Genomic DNA, 17,843 nt, shown 5'->3' with positions numbered 1-17,843 from the left:
TTCCTTTTTTCCTACTTTAGGGGACCGTATACTTTTTTAAAACAGAAATTATGAAAGTTGGTTTCTTCGTAAAAAAAGAAAAAAAAAATGTTCAACAAACTAAGCAAACCAATTATAACGTGGTTTTTCTACAATAGAGTTACGCCTATGAATTTTTTAAATGCATAAATTTATGCGCTGTCTCTGCAGAAGAACAACACAATATTGAAGCCGTCAGTTTTTTGTGGATATCGTTCAGACGTCAATGTGTAAATAATGCGAAACACTACTTCATTGTCTAATAAAAGAATATTTTATAGAACTTTTTAAATCAAAAGCTATACTTTAAATACTTCTGTTTTTTTTTTGAGCAATCACGATTGCTTATTGTTCTCATTTGACGGTCCTTGGCGTTGTGGTTCCTTTTTCAACTTGGACCAGGGGCGTCTGCGGCACCACCGCCCACCGACCTCCGGTCCTGAGCACTGTCCCACTTCAGCCGCTTCTCCTGGTCGGTGGCGTCCATGTCTTACTCACACACACACTCACAAATATACACGCTCACATACACGCATCGTTACACGCCTAAGTGCATACACACAGGTCTACGCACACACACAAGCCTATACGTGTATGCACGTAAGCCTACACACACAACTAGACACACGTAACTACCCAGGAGGAGGGACATGCTTGGGGGGGGGGGGGGCGGGGGAGCCGTTTCTAGAAACAATAACTCTAATCAGTAGGGTCTTGTCGCAACTCGTGATTGCGAAAAACATAATTTGAATTCAAAATTTCGGAATTCAAATTAGAATTAATTGGGGGAAGTAGATCACAGATTTTACTTTTTTTTTCCTGCGTTTAACCATTGCCTTTTGTAAAACAATAGCTCAAATAATATATATATATATATATATATATATATATATATATATATATATATATATATATATATATATTAATTTGAATTTTTGGCATCTTGAATTCAAATAATGTTTTTCGCAATCACGAGCCGTGTATGTGTATGTATGCGCGTGTGTGTTTGTGTAAGTGCATGTGTGTGCGTGTTGTGTATGCAGTGCTGTGTGCGTACGCGCGTGTGCGTGTCGGCGTTCGTGTATGTGTGTGTACGCGCGGGTGCGTGTAGATGTTCGTGTATGTGTGTGTACACGCGTGTGCGTGTAGGCGTTCGTATGTATGTGTACGCGCGTGTTTGTAGGCTTTCGTGTGTGTGTATGTATGCATGTGCGTGCGTGTAGGCGTTCGTGTGTGTGTGTGTGTGTGTGTACGCCCGTGTGCGTGTAGGCGTTCGTATGTGTGTGTACGCGCGTGTGTGTAGGCGTTCGTGTGTGTGTGTATGTAAGCATGTGTGTTTGTGTCTGTGCAGGCATGAGTGTGTGTATGTGTGTGTGTAGGAGCGCGTGTATGTGTGTGTAGGATATTGACGCGACCTGGAGACGGTTCTCGCCAGAGGAGCAGCATCGTGAGGCGGCCGGCCGACGATGGTGCTGCGGAGGGTGCTGGTGGGAAAATAAAGTGATATCACATTAAAACAGTCAAATGAAAGCAATAAGCAATCGTGATTGCTCAAAAAAATTAACATGCAAAACTTTTTCACAGAAACATACAACAAAACCCCAGTGTCTTGCCAGTCATGTTGCAATAGAGTGTAGAATTAGTGGCTCTTCCCGGTGATAATTTGCTAAAAGGAAAAATTATTGCCTTGTCTAATTCGGGAAAAAGTACTCGAAAAATAGCCGACAGTGTGAAGTTTCTCCTTTAACAGTATCCAAATGGGTCAAAAAGTAATAATTGCTCTTAGATAAGTTTACTGGTTTTTAGGAATTAATTTTTTTTGTATAGAGTTTGAATAATTTTCAATGCGTTAGGATCTAGGAGAGGAAATCTCAATCGCATTAGTAGGCCGCGTGCTTTGAGCTGTATTCTGCACAAAAGTAGTAGTTGTGGCTAATTGTGAACTTTTTTTTTTTTTTTTGACTTGGTCAAAGATTTAACAAAACATTAATTTGCGTGTTAGATTAAGTTGAGATTTTGTTTATTCTTAATTATAATTTAAATACTATTTTTCTATTTACTTTATCGGTCATTGGCGTGCATTTCACATTAAAATAACTCTTTCAAGACAATGATAAAATTTCAAAATATTTTCTTCTCTTTTGAACAACATGGAAAAATATCGTCAAAGAAAGAAAGTGAAAAAAAAAATTGTTTTCAACTAATGGGTGCCTATTTTATTAAATGCATCTTTTTCAGAATCCAATATCTGGATATTTGGCTCCAACTTTGTGACATTGGAACTAATTCTACTTCCTGTTCTTATTCTTTGAACACACAACGGGCCACATGGACCAACGTCGCGGGCTGAATGCGGCCCGCGTCTTCACTGCGAATTGGTTTTCCCTAGAGCCCCTTGAAAAAGACAGGCTGACTTATCCGACATCTTGGTTCCAAGACAGAATTGGATCCAACCTCGTTTCTAGTATTTATAAATACGTCATAATATTCGCTGGTTGCTAAGTCGTAAAATAATTGATGATAAGTTGAGTAAAATGTCACTTTAGGTAAATTTTGAAAGATAACTTCGTTTACAAATTCAGCTAAAATGTATCGGGAAATGTTTACGGTAATAAACCTCATTTTCATACCTTATTTGTTTTTAATTTGTATTAATTAAATTGTATTCATCCACAGAATAAAATAATCAAACATCAATCGGGCAACACACCTAAAGTTTGGACACCAGTTTTCTGCAATGAGGCTTTTGTACAAATGTTTATTTTTTTCGCCCGATAATTTTGGAACCAAAATGTCGGATAAGTCCCCTTATATAGGAGCCTTAGTTTTCCCATTCCATGGCTGCTGTGAGTCCTAATATCAAACACAACAGCCCTGAACTAGATTTAACCGATCAGTGAAGCAGGTGTCATGTCATTGAAGCCGAGAGTGCCTAAAAACTGGTGGATGAAGAAAATTTATCTCACCAGTGAGATGCCGTAAACATACAGCAGATAAATTTACTTTGCCTACCAGTTTATTCGCACTCTCAGCTTCAATAAGATGACTTCCGCATCCCACACGCTTAGTTCCGATTCCAGTATGCGAAATATGCAGCGATAACGAAATCGTAGCCTCTGGATAGTTCAACCCGCCTGTCGGGTATGCTGCCTATAGTATTGCTATAGGTGCGCCAGCCTGATGCTGTAGACAATGCTAGTGTGTAGGTATTTAGTGCGCGAAACAATATCAAATAAAGCTAAGTTTTGTTTGTAGTGTTACAAAATCAGAGAAATGACAAGAAGTCAGATTTCGGTTCACCTTGGTTAAAATTAAAATGACTTTTTTTTTTTTTAAATTACGGGTTGAACCATCTCGAATCTCGTTGCTAGAAACAGCATTGGGAAATTACTTTCCTAAATTGGTTTTAAGAGATGTTACATGTTTAACTAAAACCGCCGATTGTGTTATGTCTTTTTAATAATCATTATGATCTTTCGCATAAATTAGGATTTGAAACAAATTCTCTTTTTTTGATTACAAAAAAGCCTCTAGAACAATTACTGTGTTTGTCCACTGGGTTAATTCAAATAACCAAATTTTTCCCAAATAAAGTTCGAGTATAAAGAGTTTGCTCATTAACGGGTATTTATATTCTCCTGTTTCTGCTTTATTTTTTAGATTGATACTTCGTTCATTTTATGTATTTAGAGCAAGTTTTCGCGGAATAAATGGACCTTGCTTCGCTCGAGTCTCCAATCTATTTAATGCTGCGTCTTCCCACGTTGTGCGGTATATTTTTTATATTTTTGTGTGCGATGGCTCAAACTTCTGCCGATGTTCTGCGAAATTAAAAACGCGCAATTCCATTTTACAATATTTATTCATTCATTCTTTTTATTCATTCCAAAATAAACCTGTAACATAGGTGCAACGTTTATCAAACATATTCACATCATGTTTCTAGGTATAAGGTTGAATATTTATATTTCTATGAGGCTTGAATGATTATATGAGGAATCCAATAGGTTTATATTAGGAAAAGTCAAAAAGTTCCATCACTTTTAATTTGTCATTATTCGGTTTACTAAAGAACGATCTATACGATGGACCAGCCAAACCTCATCCGTCTTTCTTAGGTTAATGCAGGTCGACAAAAATCAGTAAATATTTTTACTTTTTTTTTCAAAAAAAAAAAAAAAAAACGACCGTAAATTGCTTTTTGCCGCAACATAATCGGCTAAAAAGTATCGGATTACGGAAGAAAAGAGAACTTCAAAAAAGCATGAGTTGAGCTGGATAATCTCGATCTTTTCATTGTTCACCTTCCGTTACTTGATAAACCGTGACCTTGAAAGAAGCGTTTTCAATGTGGTGATGGTCCCTAAAACGTTTTTCGTTAATAACTCCTGTTCTACTGCACGGAATGCAGTGAAATTTCGTATCCTGGCTGTATTTTGCGGTCTAAACGTAATTATGTAGCAAAAATTAGGGGTTCCCATTTGAAAATCAAGAGTTGGTGCTCATTTTGCTTTGTATATGGTCCCTTATCAAAATTTTACCTACGTAGTTTTAAAGAAGGCTTTAAACTAAGTCGGATGACATCTTTTTTTCCTTTCTAGCATGAAAAATGGCCGAATAATTAAAAGTGTTTCGTTTTTTTTTTCTATGACTGTACACCTACTTGGAGGAAGACGAAAAACAGTGGCAATTGGGTGATACTGATGATGATGACCCCAACGATTTACTTGTAACCGTTTTGAATAATGTGACAAATATCTGCTGGCTACACTATAAAAAAATTCCAAAACGTTGTTGATAATTTCAGCGGAACGTTTCGGGATTACACAGGTTTTCACCAATTTCTTGTGAAAATTAAGTATGTTCGTCAAAAACCTTCTTGAATTGCTACAAGTTGCACGAATGCAAACTTCTCACTTTTGGGAAACATATTTTCAGCTATCAGCTTAAGGATTAACTGAACGTATTTATAACTGAACGAATCGGCTTAAGAACGATTACGATCCTTACAGATGAACCAAGGTCCCATTGAGAGCAAATAACTTTCTGAATTCTGCAGCTTTTCAAGATGCGTGGTACTTAAAATGCTGTCTTAGCGTTGGCTTGAAGCCACTTGAAAAGGACAGTCTGACTTATCCAACATTTTGGTTCCAAGACAGAATTGGATTCAACCACGTTCCTAGTATTTATAAATATGTTATAATATTCGTTCGTTGCTATGTCGTAAAAATATTCATAATAAGTTGAGTAAAATGTCACTTTAGGTAAATTTTGAAAGATAACTTCGTTTACAAATTCAGCTAAAATGTATCGGGAAATGTTTACGGTAATAAACCTCTCTCTACGGTAATAAAATTCTCTTTTACACCATTGCAGCTGAGACAGTTCCACAAAAGTTGTGTGCGTGACTGCCGGGGAGTCGATGAGACTTCTTAACAAAACTACATTCTTGTAGAAAATTCCACGAACAACTGAAGAGTCGGAAAAACTGAGACCACGCCGGAATCTCACAATTAACTGTGCGGTTGCAGTTACAGATGGTCGAAACCGCGAGGTAGAAAAAGCAGCTTGGTGCGATAGAGTTATCACATGCGTGGAGGATGAAAATGCAGTTGGGGACAGGTGTGGCAAATCATGATTGTCACAATGACAAAACATGGTTTTACTGCACAATGTCAGAAATGTTTATTTATACGAATGCCAGGATTTAGCACTTATGTCATTCGCCTTCTAACTTCCCAACAGTTTTGAACAATAAACCTGAAATTTTAAGTGCAAAACACGTGTCTAAGTATAAACTGTTCACTGAGAGTCCAGAGCTACATAGGCTAAAAGTAAATGAATCCATCAATTCTATTTTAAAAAAGAGGGGGGGGGGGGACTTTGAAGCAATCGTGTCCGGTTAAAAACCAAAAATGGCATTACTTTGACGGTAGGTCGCAATAGCCAAAATATCCCAAAGACAATCCCAGGCCTTACTCTTATCGAACAGAAAATATCCAATTTAAACATTTTTTTTTTTAAAATTTTGTCAGGAAAATGGTAGCAGAAAGCTTCGGGTAGCGGTTTTATACGTATGTAGTGTTGTGATCAGCCAACAACACTATATATGTGACTTTTGTTGAACTTAGGCATGGTATCCAGATTTTGAGCGCATATACGATAGCATGTTGGTTATAATCGTTAAATCTGTGATACAATTAAATAAACAGTAAAAAAAATAAAGATTTCAAAATTTGTATGCCTATTAGTTAATTGAAAACAATTTCTTATTTTTAAATATTCACATAAACATACTTTGAGCAATAAGAATCTCCCACGAAGTGCGAGTTTCTTGCTGTATGCTGTTATCAAATTTATTCATACAAATGGGTGCAATACAGCAGAAATTCATCGACAAGTGAGAAACGTGTGCGGAAAAACTTATATCAGTGACTGTGTCGTGCGAAAGTAGTGTCGAAACTTTGAAGAGGGACGTTCATGATGCAGGCTCTCTATCATATTCTGGCCTTGACTCCTTCTGATTTTCATATTTTCGCTCAAACAAAAATCTGGTTAGGAAAGCAGTAGTTTGGCCAGACAATTGCAGAGACTTGCCACTATAGATAAATTTCTAATTGTTAAGAACAGTCTCAAAGTAGAAAAGCAGCTGGATATATTAAAATATTTAGCATTTAAAATAAAGAGCTTTTATTTTCACCTTAGTATACCTTTTACAACAATTCGGACTTAGAAAAAAATACTCCTCATATTTTGCAATATCCAACAGTAACATCTAAGCCATTTCATTTTTTTATGCGAAAGGTATTTGTAGTCTAAAATATATTTAACTTTGTTCATTCACGGTCAAAAAACAAATTGACTTTTTATTGACTGAATCTAACAGCAAATCCTTTTACTGCGCCGTAAAAAACTGCGTCATTTTCCGAATTCGTTTTTGTGACATTTACTGAACAAAGAGAAAATATATATGTTACGTAAACAGTTTCCATTTTGACATATTGAATAAACATATTTTCTGGCATTATTTTTCGCACATACTTTCTAAGGAACTTGCTAAAAATGTGTATTTACCGTAGCCGAGGAAATATAAAATACGATTGAAATGTCATGTTACTGCTAAAATTCAAATCATTTACGATATAAGAAACTGTTTATCAATGAACTTATGTATTTTGTTTTGTTTGTTTAGTTTAAGCAAAGTTCAATTCCGACATAAAAGCACATGAAATTCCTGCAAATTTACTTTATGCTCTCTTAAAATTTCAAATAAAAAATATAACACATTCTTAAATGTAGTAGTTTGTATTGCTACTTTATTACATATTTACAAATATATTTAACTGTGATTCACTAAATTCATAGGCCATTTGTTTTTTTTCAAAGATAAGATAACACTTACTAAAACGAAAAACAATGTTACACGTACAACCAGTGGCGTCACTATGGAAGGAGGGTCCGTCCTGTGTGTCACCTGTTTCAGGGGTGATACCCAAAGCGGAAGTGCAAGTTTTTGGGAAATATGAAGCTAAAAGGCATTTTTAAGGCTACAAATTTTAAAATTTTCCGGAAGGGGGGGGGTGATTCCCTGGGTCCCCTCATCCCTCTCACATCATTCAGTAAACATTATACTCAGAACTAGGTAGATATTGTCAATACTTAGGCCTAGTAGCGACTTCCTCTTATATCAAAAAAAGTGGAACCCCATTTCCCTTTGTTTGAGATACATTTGAAATAATTAAAGGACCATCAATTTTATGCATACACCTTTACATTTTTCGGCCTCTCGACGGGCGGTACATTTTCGTCTAAGGGAAGTTATGTAAAAAGCGTTCATAATGTTTATTTGTCTTTTGTACATTGGTCCACTTAAAATTCCGTTATAACACAAATGTAATTGTTTCTGAAAACTATGAATTTCATGTTTTCATGTTTACATTTTTTTTGCATTTGTTGGGGGGGGGGGGCACGAAAAATTACTGTCCCCCATGTCAGGTACGCCACTGCATACAACGTAATCAAAAAATACACTCACAAACACTACACAACTATAATCAACATCGTTCAATATGAGTTAATTATTAGTTTTCTTCAACACGAAAGAGTGTCGAAGACACTGCCCAAAGTATTATTGTCAATATACGTTAAAGTTAACTTATACATATTAAAGCATAATATTTTTAACAAATATTACACTATACGCACAAGTAGTACACTGCAAAAACGATTCAGAAACGTTCCTGAAAAATAATGGGCAGCTGATGCGTCTAATTTCTGCCAGTAACACATCTTGCAAAAACCAGGAACGTTTTCCGCTAAAATTCAGTAACATTCCTAAAATTATCCTGGAATCCTTCTTAAAAAATTCAGAAATCTTCCCGATTAAAGCCAGTCGTTTCTCTGGGACTTCAGAAACTACTTATGTAGATCTAATATAATAGCTTGGCACCTTCCTGACTTATCAAGGAAGTTTCAATAGCAGTATTGCAAACATGACCAAAGCTAAGACAGCGTTGCAAGTAAATAGCAGTATGCTCATTTACTTGCAAAGCTACGTGGTCTGTAGACTTATTCGTCCCCTTTGGGACCTTAATCAGTCCAATCGGGCCGTAATCGAAAGGACGCAGATACACTTTATAAATACGCTCAGTTAATCTTTAAACTGGGAGCTAAAAATATTTTTCACAATCGTGAGAAGTCTGGCAACTTGTAGCAATTCAGGAAACCTTTTGACCATGATACTTGATTTTTCCAGGATGTGGATAAAAACCATTGAAATCCCGAAACGTTACACGAAAACACTCAGTAACATTTCGGATTTTTTTACAGTGTAAATGTATCATATAAACTGAAACATTTGTATGTTTTACTGCAAATGTTTCAGTTTATATGATACTGGATTTGTTTCTACAATGATGCCCCTGATGGAACTAAACTAATCTTTTAATTGTAAAACATAGTAAATGTCGGGTAAAGTTAACCTAATCACTAGTGAAATGAAATATGAAATCCACAAAAATAAAAATATGATTTGGAAGGCATTCGGAATTGTTATCGAGAAACAGAAAATAGCGTAACAAGAAAACAATCTACGACTGATCCTTGAAGTAGATAAACTCATATATTGAGTAATCAAGCGTAATTTGGACGTGTTTTGAACATCATGTTTATTGGTTGTTGTTTTTGACAAATTGCTAATAAAAATATCACTACCAATCATATAAAATACTTTCCTTCAGATTGAGAAACAAAATGACCTACATTATTTTGGCTAAGAGAGAAATGAGTATCCAATAGACTTATTTGTCTCTAACTCATAGCACAGCACATTTAAACTGCTCCTTAAATCGAACAATGTTAAGAAGATTAAGACATTAAACTCTGAATTATGGTTTAAATATTCTCATTGTTTATTATTTTATTTTTATTTTATTTTATTTTATTTTTATTTTATTTATTTATTTATTTGTTAAATTTTTTTGCAAGTAATACTCATGTAATAAAAATTTAAAATAATGCAAATCATGGACTAGAATTTATAGAAATAGCTTTTAAATGACGGTTAATTCTTCAATTCAACAAACATATTGCAGAGTAAGCATGTAGGTTTAATATAATAGCTTGGCACTTTCCTGATTTTCCGAGAAGGCCGCAAAACATTATTGCACACATTACACCAAAGCTAAGACAGAATTGTAAGCAAGTGCCAAGAATTTAACTCTCCTGGAATTCTAACCAAGTGACGGAATTCCCAGGAAGTGCATAAAAATCTGTGAAATCCCAAAACATTCCACAGAAATGATCAGAAACGATTCGGATTTTTTTTTTTTTTTTTTTAGTGAAATGACTGTAATTTCTCTCTTAATCGTAGAATAATGACACTTCAAAAACTATTACGAACCTAAATTACGAAGCGAGTTTTCTATTGATGCATAACATGACCAATTAGATTTAAGTTCTAAGGTCATTTACCGAGAATGGGTAACATCGAGAAAGATGATTTACCCCTACAAATAGTATTTTTAAAAATTCTGAAAAACATAAACTTTAGTTGGCATTTTTTTTTTAATTTTAATTTTCAGTCTTATGTAAGTTTCGGTAATTAAAATTGAAAGTAAAAGTCTACGTTGACGCCTCAGAGCAACCGTAAAATATCTAATCCCATAAACAACATTAAGATATCCTACTGTTGTTCTGAAGCGACGATATTGTGCCGTCTAATATCCCAATTATACAACAATTACACTGTAAAAACGATTCATGAACGTTCCTGGAAAATAATGGGCAGCTGATGTGCCCAATTTCTTCCAGTAACATATCTTGGAAAAATCAGGAACGCTTTCTTCTAAAAATCAGTAACCTTTCTGAAATTAACCTTGAAACTTTATGAAGACAGTCTTCTAGAACTCTAGTCCTCTAGAACCTTCTAGAAAATTAAGTAGGTTTAGTGTAATTGATTAGAACCTTCCTAACTTACCAAGAAGGCTCCATAACAATCAGAGCGACCACGGCTATGCGAGACGGAACGAGGTATATCTCTTGCATGCAATTCCTGCCTTGCAAAGCTGTAGCTATCCAATGACATTTTCGCTCTCATTGGGAGTTTAGTCAATCTGGACAAGCCGTAGGCCGTGAGCAAGCTTAGGCCGATACACTTAATAAACACGCTCATTCAGTCTTTAAACTGGTTGCTAAAAATATTTTCCACAGCAGTGAAACGTTTGCACGCGTGCAACTTGTAGCGATTCAGGAAACTTTTTTGTGAAGATACTTGTTTTTACGGGGACATAGGTGAAAACATGTGAAATCCCGAGACGTTACACGGAAAATACCAGTAACGTTTCGGAATTTTTTTACAGTGTAGGGGTCAAATTTCATCCCGTTAAAGGTTTATGTTGCCGATTTGAAAAAAAAAAAATTACTTAATTTTTAAGTGTTTTATCGACGTGCAAAATTTTATTCCAATACGTGATTCACACTTGGATAGGGTTACTTGTAAGAACTATTCATTGTTAAGAGTAGTATAAACTATAAAGCCTCGGCAAACCTCAAAACGTAAAAAATCCGTATGATTTGTAAAATTTTCACGAATCCAAAACCTTTTTTTATGTATCTATGGAAGAAAGTTGAAAAAACAAACGTACTTTTTGAGAACCTAAAAGCTTTAAACATCTGAGATTTCTGACATCTACTTACAAAAAATGTCTGAATAGAGCTCATATCAGTCAAAATAAGAACTTGATTGTTTTCTTCTGACAATGCAGCACTAAAGTTCTAATTTCTCCAGAACTTGTGCAAAATGTAAAAAGTACTCACGTGTGAGAATTATTCTGGCAGAACCTGTTCTTCTCTAATTTAAATACAAAATATTTAATAGCTTTCTTATTCATTTTATTCCATTTAGGTAGTACATTTTTGGTACTTGTTCACGTCGCAAGTTTGAACGGGCTTAAAGTAAATAATAATGTCTGAAAGAAATATCGCTTTGACAATGCAATAAGAATGTTGATGGATTTGGATCATATAGGTAATAAGCCAGAAAGAGACGAACAGTTCATTTTCCTTTTAAATGTCGAAATTGGACATTGGAAGTAGCTTTTGCGCACACATGGATTCCTTTTGAAAATTAAATCAATTCATCAACAGTTGGTTCTTCAGAAATTCGATTTTTGTACAGAGCTAGATTAGTTAGAATGCATTTTAAAATTAACAACAACATCCGTACGGATTAGATTTAACGCGCGATGATTATAAACATAAAATTAATATTCCGTCGCACAGACAATACATAGAACGTTGTCATTACACTTAATCATAGTAAATACATCGAATGATTTTCTAGCAAGTTACATGTAGGGCTTAATATCCAACAAAAGAAGAGCGAGATATCTTTAACCTTTAGAACATATTTACGTGCGTAAGTGCGTTCTTAAGTAAATTTCGTCTATTTTGTTGGAATTTAAATACAATTTAATTAAAAATCAATACAGAATCTAAATTCCAGTGAGCTTACAAACAAAGAGAGTCACGCTTTTAAATGCAATCATTAAGTCATATACGTATAAATATTAACTTCCAAGCTTCTTGAAAGCGTTTCTTTGGTATTTCAATTAGTGTAGTTGTTCTCTTGTTTAAATAGAAGTGAAAATTTTATTTCCTTTTTAAAGATTATCAGGTATAAGAGACGTTAAGAATACACATTCCAATGTCTTTAGGGATTTATTACCGTTAATATAGATCGTAAACTGCATCTAAACTCTTAGATTATTTCATTATGGGTAGACAAATTACGCACATAATCCATGGAAGAAACTTCATTTGTTTCCAAAAAGCTGCTACAGGCGTTTGATTTATCATTGCATCTGCTAATCCTTTGTTTTCACAAAACTATTTTATCTTTGAATTCTATTACTGCCCTCAAAAAGTCGATTTCGCCTTAATTTCTCCATAACCATCGATCTCTAACTGTCAGTTAACAGGATCAAAATTATCATTCAAATTTAAGTACTCATGTCAGTTTTGTTAAGAAAGCTTTTGTCTTCATTTTCGTTGCCACTTAGCTTCGTCGTACTTGTTTTAAACTGCGTCGCGCTTCATAATGTTTCTTCAGATGAACTCCTTGAAATACGTTGTCTTAGAAGTAGAAAGTATGAGTAAATTTTTCGTTCATAACTAATTTCTGTTTGTACTAGTTTACGCTTACATTAAAGCTGAAGGAGGGCGCTTTTGTTACATTTAAAAGATAATCCCTGTTTTTGGCAAGACTTTTTTTTTCTTGAGGAACACAATAAATTGCTGAATATTTCTTCATTTCAGAACATTTCCAATTTAAAAATACCTTTACAATAGATGCATAACATAGATTTTTTTAATCAAAAACTAGGTCGTGACGAGCAGCTAGTAATTAATAAATGAATACGTAAGTGATTTTATAAAGGATTAAATATATAAACAAAATAAGCTTCGTCACTTTTCCCCCTCCACTTTGCTCCAAATCCTCTTGACTAATTGCACGAAACATTAAAAATAAAAGTAAGCTCAAAATTAAGTACATAGTTACTGAACCGAATAGTAGCATGTCTCAATAAATATTTTAAATGCTAATTTCTAATTTTTAGAATTACAAAAATAATTTTTGACTAACAACAGTATGATTATCGTTTTTTAAAAATTGCTTTTACTATCATATTCTTTGATTTTCGGAGGTTACTTGTTACTTTTTTTGACTGGAAGAGACTACTACAGGGTTAAAATATAAACAAATAGGTAATTATAAAAGCAGAATAAATATTTCACCGTTTCACTTTTCCTGATATTTCACGTTGCCCACATTCCCCTACTTGTTTTTTCAGTATTTTTTTTAATGCGATTAAGAAAAAAAAAAACAGATTGCAGACGTTTGCATTATGGGGTAAGTTCAATTTGGATCAAAATATGAAAAAAGAGGCGGAGCAAATTTCTTCAGAAGAGAAAAAAATAAAAAGGGAAAGTTAAAATGAAAAAAAAAAAAAAAGGCTGTGTGAAAATTCTCTGACCGAAGCTTTGTTAATACATAAATACAGAGAAATCCCTTTTACAGTAAACTTTATGGGACCGCAAATTTTATTCGTTGTAACAAATTCCCAACGTTCCAATGTAATTGAAGCAATGTAATGCCATTTCAGATGGGACTAAATTTTTATTTTTCTGTAACAGATATTTCGTTGTATTGGTATTGGTTGAAACGATGTTTCATCGTATATTTTCCCCCCAAATAGCTTGAGCTGTATCGCATCTGGAAGGGAGTTTTATATTAGTTTTATTTATCATTCCGTTTGAGAACAATTTTCAAAGAGCATCTTTTTGCGAAAAGATTTTATCTCGTTTTAAATTGTTAATCTTTCTTCATGAGTAGTTGTAGATATACTATCAGATGGAAGTACATAAATTGTAATATCAAATGGAGGTTTACAAATGAGGGTATACGTGAAAAAATATCTTTACCATTGACAAGCTCCAGTCCTTTTTCACGTCACATTATTTACTCGAAGTGTCGGTTCCATTCTGTTTAATTGCTGTTTCGAGCTAATTCATTGAATTATTGACAAACACATAAAGTTCTTCAAAATTTAGTCCTCAAATCTCGCAAGTTTCAGATTTTAAGTTTTCTATCAAACACAACTTTGGTACGCTGCTTTAATACGTTGCTCAAAACAATAAAGGGAGCAATCACAAAAGTGAATTAACCGTCATGAGGTAGCCTTAACTGTAAAAACGATTCAGAAACGTTCCTGGAAAATAATGGGCAGCTGATGTGCCCAATTTCAACCAGTACCATATCTTACAAAAACCAAGAACGTTTTCCGATAAAAGTTCCGATAAACCAAGAACGTTTTCCTGATATACTAGGAAATCTCCCCTGTTAAAGCCAGTCTTGAACCTACTACAAAAATTGAATAGAATTAATATATTTGATTAGAACCTTCCTGGTTTACCAAGAAAGTTCCAGAAGCATTAGCGCAACCACGGCCAAAGCTACGCGAATAATTGCAAGCAAGAGCCAACCATATCCCTTGCCTGCTATCCAGTGACTTATTTGCTCCCATTGGGAGCTTAGTCAACCCAGACGCGCCCTAATTAAACAAAAGCAGATACTCTTAATAAACACGATCAGTCAACCTTTAAACTGGTAGCAAAAAATATTTTTCACACCAGTGAAAAGTGTGCATTCCTGCATTTTTTAGCAATTCAGGAAACTTTTTTGTGAAGATACTTGATTTTGCGGGGAAATAGGTTAAAACCTCTGAAATCCCGAAAAGTTCCACGGAATTAACCAGTAACGTTTCGGAATTTTTTTACAGTGTTGAAAAGGCATAAAGAGGAGGTTACCTGTGTACTTAGATGCAATACTGCAAAAAAGAAGCAGAAAACTTTTGACTGGGAACTTTACTTCTATAGAAGAGTGAAACGAACATGAAAGTATGCCTTTCCAACATCGTCTGTACAGTTCTTTGTGTTTTCCCGGATTCCAGTCCCCCTATAAAACGTCAAGCCATGGAATCCGGTAAATAACGATGTCGTGGCATTTCGAATAAAAAAAAAATGGTTGATTTTTATTGCTCAGTCAAAAAATGGGCTTCTGCTAAATAGCGATTTCTGCACTTGTATCCTTTTTCTGCTTTTCGACGACAAAAATGTTGATTTGCTTCCGAAGTTTACGTTTTATTCTCATGTTTTCAGAAAACATGGAGACTTTATTGGAAGATAGTTTCCGGATAAAAATTTCTCCCAATTTTGTTAAAACCATGTGCTCCCGTAATCTTTTTGAGCAGCGTAGTTTAGAAAGTTAAATTTCTACTTCAAAGTTGCACTATTTTCATTAAAATAATTAATATTACATCCCACTGACGTGGCTCAAAAATTCCTTAAATGGTGGGATGATTTAATAGTTACTATTAAATTAATTTGGGATAACTACACAATGAATTTAGAAAAATGTCCCACTTTATGCCAAAAACGCTTTAAAATTATCAAAATTTTAGTGGCTCCGATTAAAATAAATATTTAAAAAAAAAAAAAACCTCAAGGATTGTACACTTTGATAGGACTGCAGTCATTTGATTTTTCTTTAGGGTATTGGTTGATGAATAATGGTGCAAGAAAAATATTTCTAATAATTAAAGAAATTAACATTCAGTTTTGATTTATATGAAGTACCCACTGTTATCCCAAAGCCTATCCAATATTTTTATTACGATAATTTAAAAGCAAATAATATGGTTTACTATAAATTTTTCATGAGTTCAAGTTATTAAATTTACGACAAAAATAAAATCTGAAATTGATGTAGTGTACCTAGATACCAATCAGAGTATTAGTATTTTTAAGTTGCTTAAGAGTCTTATATGTCCTTTTTTCTTACAGGTTAACGTAGATTGGGAATTAAGTGATACGTTATGTGACTTTTATATTGCTGTGGATGTTACCTGCAGTTCAGCGTCAATATTTAATCTTGTTGCTATAAGTGTAGACAGGTAAGTTACATCTGATTATATAATTATACCACAAAGTTCTTGAGAGGATTGAAAATACTTTCAATTTCGGTTTAACAGAAGCATAATACAAACAAAAAAGAGTTGAAAGTCAGTAATGTTCATACTGTTATAAAAAAAAACATATTTTGGTATATAACTATAGCTATATTTCTAAACAATAAGTATTATGTATTAAGAGGTGGGGTGTTGTGGAGAAAAGATATACAGTCAAACTTTCTTATAACTTGTATTTAGCGAAGGAATCTGACATACTTGTTTAGTGCAATGTTAAGTCAATGTTAGTACAACTCGCTCTAAACGAGTGAATCCGGCTGAAAGCAAGAATTATTTTTGGGAATCATAAAACTGCTTTAGGTGTAGAAAAACTTCAACTTTTTCTGGAAGTCAAGGTTGCAAACGACTGCTAAGTATTCCTGAAAACCAATTTCACACGAAAGAGAAAAAAACAGTTAAAGCTACCCATTAAAATTTGAAACTGAAATATGGTTACACTTTTAAAATTTACAGTTAGCGTTGTTGGCATCCACATTGTAAACAAATTCCGAAAAGTTACTAAATATTTTAATGTAACATTGCGGGATTTCAATGGTTTTTATCCACTTCCTGAGAAAATCAAGCATCAACGTGAAAAGGTTTTCTGAATTGTTTTAACTTGCACGACTGCAGACCACTCGTTCTTGTGAAAAATACTTTTAGCTCCCAGTTTTAAGATTAACTGAGCGTACATATATTAAGTGTATCGGTTTCGTTTGATTATAGCCCGTCTAGATTTAAGCTCCCAAAGGAAGCGAATAAGGCTCTGGGTTCCGCAGCATTGCAAGCACGAGAGGTGTTTGCAATTTTGGCTTAGCGTTGGTCCTAGTTGCAACAATGCTTCTGGGGCTTTATTCTTGGTAAATCAAGAAGGCGCTGCTATCATAATATTGAACCTAAGTAAGGTTTCTTTTGACTGACTTTAACCGGGGAGATTACTGATTTCTTCAGAAAGTTTCAAGAATAATTTCAGGAATATTACTAAATTTTAGCGGAAAACGTTCCTGTATTCTGCAAGATATGTTACTGGCAGAAATTGGGTACATCAGCTGCCCATTATTTTCCAGGAACGTTTCTGAATCGTTTTTACCGTGTACAGTGCCAGAAATTGTGGCTGAACTATGCATGGATTTTTTTTCAAAATCTTCAAGTGCACTGTGACGCTGCCTCTAATTTTAAATACTGTCAAGTGCCCATACTTTTGACAGTTCCCAAATCTTGAGACATTTTGACGAATTTTGGTTTGTGGGCAGGTTCAACTGTCAGTGATAAACAAGTAAGAAATAAATCGTGTAAGAGGCAAAATAGTTATCTACTGAGGTTATGCGAGTTAAACTCAAATTATTTAGCTTTATGAACGTAGCTAATTATTTTCAAAATTTCAATGAAATATAAAATTTTTAAGTGAGGAAAAAACTTTGGCTATCTGCGTTTCTCATCGGCTATGTACTTATGCCCCATTCGCATACATTAATTTATCTTAATTAACTTAGTTTAACGTACTTATTTAAATGGTTTAAGTACAAGATTTGTTATACTGCAGAAACTTATATTATTTAACTAGATAGTAAGAAATACTTCCGAATGAATTTATATATAAATACCTTTTTGCAAACATGTATGATTTATCTGATCAATAAGATTGTGTATTGTCCGTAAGCTATGCAAATATTTGTAACAATGGACTATGAACAGATTTGCAACATCCATTTAATAAAACACAACATTCAGCTGTCTAAAAGAACTTCATTGTCAACA

The 17,843-nt window shown here is 34.2% G+C and overlaps 1 protein-coding gene across 1 annotated transcript in view; it reads left to right on the top strand.

Annotated features, from left to right (window-relative positions):
• The window catches only part of LOC129228495 (dopamine D2-like receptor), a 118,934-nt gene that overhangs the window by 65,469 nt on the left and 35,622 nt on the right, over positions 1 to 17,843 (top strand). The window contains exon 3 of the mRNA XM_054863176.1: positions 15,922 to 16,031. Within this exon, the coding sequence (XP_054719151.1) occupies positions 15,922 to 16,031 (110 nt within the window). The remainder of the gene's footprint in view (positions 1 to 15,921; positions 16,032 to 17,843) is intronic.

The sequence above is a fragment of the Uloborus diversus genome, chromosome 8, assembly GCF_026930045.1.
Source record: "Uloborus diversus isolate 005 chromosome 8, Udiv.v.3.1, whole genome shotgun sequence".
NCBI lineage: Eukaryota > Metazoa > Arthropoda > Arachnida > Araneae > Uloboridae > Uloborus > Uloborus diversus.
The sequence above is the reverse complement of the archived record's forward strand: the minus strand, read 5'-3'. Positions and strand labels throughout refer to the sequence as shown.